The sequence below is a fragment of the Fusarium solani genome, assembly GCF_023522795.1.
Source record: "Fusarium solani strain SB1 chromosome Unknown bctg00000009, whole genome shotgun sequence".
NCBI lineage: Eukaryota > Fungi > Ascomycota > Sordariomycetes > Hypocreales > Nectriaceae > Fusarium > Fusarium solani.
The window spans coordinates 816780-822922 of record NW_027072144.1 but is presented as its reverse complement, the minus strand read 5'-3'; the positions used below and the strand labels follow the sequence as shown (position 1 = coordinate 822922).

Here is a 6143-nt window from a genome sequence, read left to right as displayed (position 1 = left end):
CGGGCACTGTGCACGAGGCCCGCAGCCAGCCAATACCATACCAAAGGCAGCAAAACGGTTGAGCCAAAAGTATCAACGGGCGGGCGGATTTCAGACACAGTTACCAGGGGTATTCGATATCTAGTTGGTCGCGGTAACGAGAATCTAATGCCTGAGGTAGTAAGCCGCCTAGTGGTGTTTCCCGGGATTGGCATTGTTCATCGGTAGGCAGAGGAGCTTCGCTGGCGACACTCGTGAAGATGCATATTGAAGTCGATGAAACTGATCATGCTAGATGAATGCGACTAGCTCCGTGAAAAACTTATATTTGCTCTCGCCTGGCAGCCTAGGTAAGAAAAATATTAAGAGGCAGGCGTTGATCGCAATCTTAGTCACGATTGTAAGGAGCAGTGCGAGGCAGCATCTGCTCTGACGAACCATGGGATTCAGGATCCAATTGTGCCCCCCTGGTAAACATTTGTCATGTAAACACCTGGGATTGGTAACCAACTAAAGCACGTATGCTCTGACCATTGCAGTTATTACCTCTTGCCAGATCTCGCCTCTTTAATCCAGCATTGTGTTTGCATATTAACCCCCCTTGGACCAGCCTAACCATCTAGAATAACCCTCTATCTATTCTATCTCCACTTCCTAATTGGGGTTTGTATGTATGCTTCGAACCTGGCTGACCAATAGGGCGTTCCCCAAAATTCATAATGTGCTACCCACGCCAGGATCTCCGATCCCCTTGCTAAAGCTATCCCTTCTGTGTTTTAGTGCTCGAACGGCGCGTGCCGTTTTAGCCCGCGCGAGTGAATGCACGGATACTAGGCCTGACCGGTCGATGCTATTCCAGCGCCGCTATATTTCTGGCACCGCCCCTCCCGGCAAATTGCATGTGAGTCAGGCTGTGAGGAGTGATGGCCCTTGAATAGGATGCCAGGTCGAGGAATGCGGGTTCAAAGCCAAGCCACCTGTTTTCAAACGTGTGGTGAGTTCTGACCTTTTAAAGGTGCCTGTGAAACCCAACCACGGCCTCTGGTCCACGCACTTTGGTAGCCTTCAAGCTCTGTCTTCCTGCCACCCTCTGAGTTATAATATATATGAGCGGCTAAAAGAGCTCTCTTGCCGGCTCTTCTACGCCTTGCTTGTTAACTATACTATATACCATAAGTCTTTTCGTTTATATTAACTTACGAGAGTCAATATATTTTTTACCACCTCCGATCATCTCGAACTTCTCATTATAGGGTTTTCTATCAACCCAAAGCCACCATCGCCACCACAGAACTATAGCCAACGACCTATTTTAGGCTCTTAAAATAGTCAAAGCCCCCCACCCTCTTTTTTTTTTTTTTTTCGCTATTCTTCTTTTTTCTTCAACCTTGGTTGAATCTCTTGCAAGAGACATACCTCTCGATCCCTCTCCATTTTATGAGCGATAGAGCCTTAGGCGTGCTGAATCCCATGGAAGACGGCTTACCCTTTGGGACAGCATATATTTCTCAATCTTTCCAATGGGGGCGATGGTGGCCTGTGGATGAGTCAACGCTGCTACATTTGTCAGCAGACACCAGTAGCGCTGCAAACGGCGTCTATACGTGGGCTGGTCCTTCACTTAATGGCTTCGCCTATAACTTCTATGCCGACTCGACTGACCATTGCAATGATATTAACACTGTAACCCACTTTACCAGTTGGTGGAATGGCCCTGATCCTACTACGGAGGACACGACTCTATCTCTAACTTCTAGGCATATCGTTGCTAAGGAATTGCCTCTAGTCTAGGGCTTCGGATACTCGCTATTAACAGCAAAGAATCCGAGTTTGAAGCGGAATGGTGACTCTGACGTCCTTCCGACTCGCAAATCCGCTGGATAAAACTTAATAGGCGACGGAAAACTTGATCCACTGGCAGAGAAGGCGAAATATTTAACTGCTCGGGCCAAAAGAAATGCTGCCGGCACCGGCAATCCATCAGCCCCACAGCATATCGCCCAAATCAATAGGATTTAAGAACGGAATCGAATTGCATCCACCAAATTCTGTATCAAGAAGAGGGAAGACATATCGATTCTCGAGTCTAGCAATCAGAACTTAGAACGCATCTACCGCAATCTGTCCGCCTGCGTGGTCGACCTAATATTCGAGGTATATAAACTTAAGATGCAACTTCTACAGCACTCGGGATGTAATTGCACCCTCATTCAGAACTACCTCGCCTATGACTCCCGTCATTATATACAAAGCTAGGAAAAGTGCCAAGGCGCTATCACGGAGATTACTTTGAGGGATGCAGGGAGGAGGGATGTCAAAGCAATGTGAAATAATAGGAGGAGGGTGGCCGGTCTGATGTATTAAAATACGATAAGGGTCGGGCAGGTGAGGGCTCGACGAACAGCGGCATGGGAATATCTCAGAAGGTGGTCCGAGACCACTCCTCCGCAACTCCGCGGCTAGGAGGAGGGCTTTTATGGTACAGGCTAGAGGCAACGGCAGGGAGGTCCTCGACATGTCTGTAAGCTGATCGAGCCGAGTCGACGGATAAAGCAATAAACGCAATGGGATTGGTTCCGCGTTAAAGGCATCTTTTTCTCTTCGCCTATGTCTCCCTTACTTTCGAAATCGAAGTCCGGATAAAAACCAAACTATAGTCACGGTGGGGTAGGCAATGCATGTAAGGTTAATTACTACCATGCACAACCACTCTTTCGCCAACCCCACTCTTTCGCCAGGCGAAAAAAAAAGCACCACCAAAACTCGTCAACTTCACTTACACGAAAGTTGGCCAAAATAAATAGCTACGTAAAAGAAGTTACCTCTATTGATTATAGAAATGATTGGAGGTGATTGTTTTGACTCCGTAATGTTGTGTGGGGTACGCGATATATGCAGGCCGTGCTATTGAAATATTGTTAGTCCGATCACCAAGCCGCTCACCGCTCCTTCTCGTGTTTTTTGGTCTTTGTCTTTGACAGCGACAAAAAAATGCCTATCTCGCGACTTCGATGGGAATATACAGAGGACGACATGGCTGAGGCTATATTGGATATTACTGATAATGGCTTTTCACCCTCTCAAGCGGCTGAGAGACGGGGAGTGCCCCGAAGGACTCTAATCGACAGACTTAACGGCCGGGGAGCCGTGAAAGAGCAGATTCACCCTCGCCGACGTTTGTCCAAGGATCAAGAGGACAGATTGGCTTTCTGGATACTCCGTCAGGAATCCTTGGGCTATGCTCCGTCCCACGATCAGATCCGCGCTTGCGTCATGGGCTTGTTGAGACGGCAGGGCGAACATCCCGAGTTAGGACGCAATTGGGTGACCAGATTTATCAATCGCCGCACAGACCTCAAGACCAAGATGGGTAGACGCCAGGAAGCTAAAAGGTTCGACGCTTTCACGCCCAAGGCAGTTCACTGGTACTTTGATATCAGGGAGGGCCAGTATGGCTGGATTAAGCCTGAAAACACCGTCAACGTTGACGAAGGGGGTATTATGACTGGTTTCGGCAAGCATCTATCTGTATACCTTGTCAGTGCTTGAAATCTGACCGACTAATCCTTTTTATTTAGGCTTAGATGGCCTGGTTGTTGGAAGCGCGGACCCAAAGCGGAAGGCATTTCTCAAGGGACCACAGACTCGGAATTGGACTTCATTTATCGAGGCTATCACTGCTGACGGCCGCGCTTTAATCCCTGGCATAATCTTCAAGGGGAAGGAACTCCAGAAACAGTGGTTTCTTGAGGAATTCAAGACGATAGCAGACTGGTATTACATAACTTCGCCTAACGGGTGGACTGACGATCATATTGGCGTTGAATGGCTTGAAAGAGTCTATCTGCCCCAGACCACGCCTGCCGACGACTCCGACGCGAGACTGATCATTTTAGATGGTCATGGGAGTCATGCAACGGTATGTTCTTCATTCTCTTCAGCCCAAGATCACTACTGAGCGACGGAAGGATGAATGGATGGCCACGTGCTTTCTGAACAACGTTTACTGTTGCTATCTGCCAGCACACTGCTCTCATGGGCTCCAGCCGTTGGACAATGGAGTATTCAATGCCTCCAAAGCCGCATATCGACGAGAGTTGGAAAAGTTCGCTTCATTGACTGATTCCACTCCAATGGACAAGGTTAATTTCATCAGGGCCTACGCCAAGGCGCGTCGAGTTGGAATGACTAAGAAGAACATACTCTCCGGCTGGAGGGTTACTGGGAATTGGCCGATCTCACGTGCCAAAGCGCTGCGGCATCCAGAAATCCAACAGGATAGGCCAAATGGCAGCCCAAGAGCGACTCCCGAACCCAGGCCGTATTTTGACTCGGACGATACACCACAGACGAGCCGCCAAATTCGCGATCTTGGGCTAAACAAAACACCAAAGACACGAAGACGGTACAACGTAATAGCCAAGGGGTTTGAGGCTCAACAGCAGACGGTAGCGGCGCATACTGCGAGGATTGCTAGCCTAGAGGAGGAATTGGCTCGCCTGAAGAGAGGGAAGAAGAGGAAGGCGGTGCCGAATCCTAACAAGCGTTTTATGACTCTTGGCGAGACTCTAGCTGCTGGAGAGGCCATAGCCGAAGAGGAGACTCAAATTATGCCTGTTGTGGTGGAATGTGGCAGCTCAAGCGAGCCGGAGTCAGAATCGGAGGCTGGCTCGGTCATTGAAGTCAGAGAGGAAACCATACCCCATCAACCAACCACGCGATCAGGGCGGGTTATCAAAAGACCAAGGATTCAATAGATATGTGCATTTATTATTTATAAAACGAAAATTTTTGCGCATATCTATCATTTTGGTCAAGTTCTGTGTAAGTAAAGTTGTTGATTTTTGGTGGTGCTTTTTTTTTTTGCGTGGCGAAAGAGTGGGGTTGGCGAAAGAGTGGTTGTGCATGGTACCTTCGCATATGATATATTGCTTCTTGCAGAGGCATAGAGTGAGCTGATGTGGGTTGACCCTTGATGCCGCGAACTGACGTAGGGGAAGGGGAGGGTGCATGTGGCCCTAGCCCCTGCAGCGGCCTCGTTGCTCCCATCGCTTAGCCTCTCACCTCGGAAGACAGGTGACCGTCCAGACGCGAGCTGGCTAGATCTCCCCTCTCGAGGCGTTGGAGGGGAACCCGTGTATGAGAATACATTCCCCGTATGCAAGACGCTATCACCGACAGCTATGCGCCTGTGCGAGTCGGCGTACAGGATATCGCCCGACCCCTGGTGAGTCACCGATATGTACGTCCTGGATTCAGGCGGCCTCCTGAAGTGAAAATTTTCAATATAGGTAGATACCGCCTTGACGAGGCACCGGAATTTGTATCGCACGGGAGTCGGAATTTATCTGGAGTCCAGCCTTGTAGACCAGTGCGACTCGGTCTGCCAACTCCTAACCGGTAAGGCAAGACAACCGGCCGACTTACGGCAGGAGTACAATCGTAAGGAAGCTAGAGGGAGAGTGGATGTCGAGGTCCGGATGTGTCGTCGTATGTGGGGAGCCGTGTTAGAAGTGCCGCGACCCGTGAAGACTGACTAGGGGACGAACTTGGGCAGACGGCTTGATTAGCGGCCAAGCTAACGTACTCTCTGGAATCTTGGATGATGCAATGAAACGCTAATGCTTGGACTGTTGCGCCAGCGGGCCGGTCCGCAGACCGATCGCCGCAGGTTCGAAAATCATGCAGCAGTCGCCCAAGGCGTTTAGTGATTTTGGATGAGAAATGCTGCAAATTCTTCATTTCACCCGTCTTGGCTGCAGTATAAGCGTGTTGGCGCTGGAGCTGTCGATTCTAAGTCCGGAGGGGAGACACACTTGGTCTGATGATCGCCTAGAGCTTCAAGTTTCCGTTCTCTGTTGTCAAGCTCGAGATAGCAATGATTGCGATGCTGTGTAAGTAAGAATCCACTTTGTGGATGGACTATAGTTTTAGCCTCTCACGGAATTCGCATCAAGGCAGTGAATGGCAGCTTAAGCAGTTATTTATCACATTCCTTTGATTGCTATGGCCTTCATAGATTAAAGTCACTGTCTAGCTTCTCTTCCAAGTCGTAGTACGCCCGAAACTCGGCATAGCACGAATCCGAATCACTTTAGGCATCAAAGTGCTTCTTTGTCGCTAATGGGTTTCTTCATAACTTAGTTGGCCGCCGCCGCTCGTTT

At 49.3% G+C, this 6143-nt stretch overlaps 1 protein-coding gene across 1 annotated transcript; it reads left to right on the top strand.

The window, feature by feature from the left end:
- Window positions 1-2970: 2970 nt before the first annotated feature.
- Window positions 2971-4736, top strand: MRS44_013322 (uncharacterized protein; the record flags this gene model as incomplete). The annotated part of the gene is made up of 3 exons (XM_065616799.1): window positions 2971-3475; window positions 3558-3898; window positions 4026-4736. 3 exons carry the CDS (start codon window positions 2971-2973, stop codon window positions 4734-4736), a joined length of 1557 nt encoding a protein of 518 aa, XP_065472871.1.
- Between the last annotated feature and the right edge of the window lie 1407 nt (window positions 4737-6143).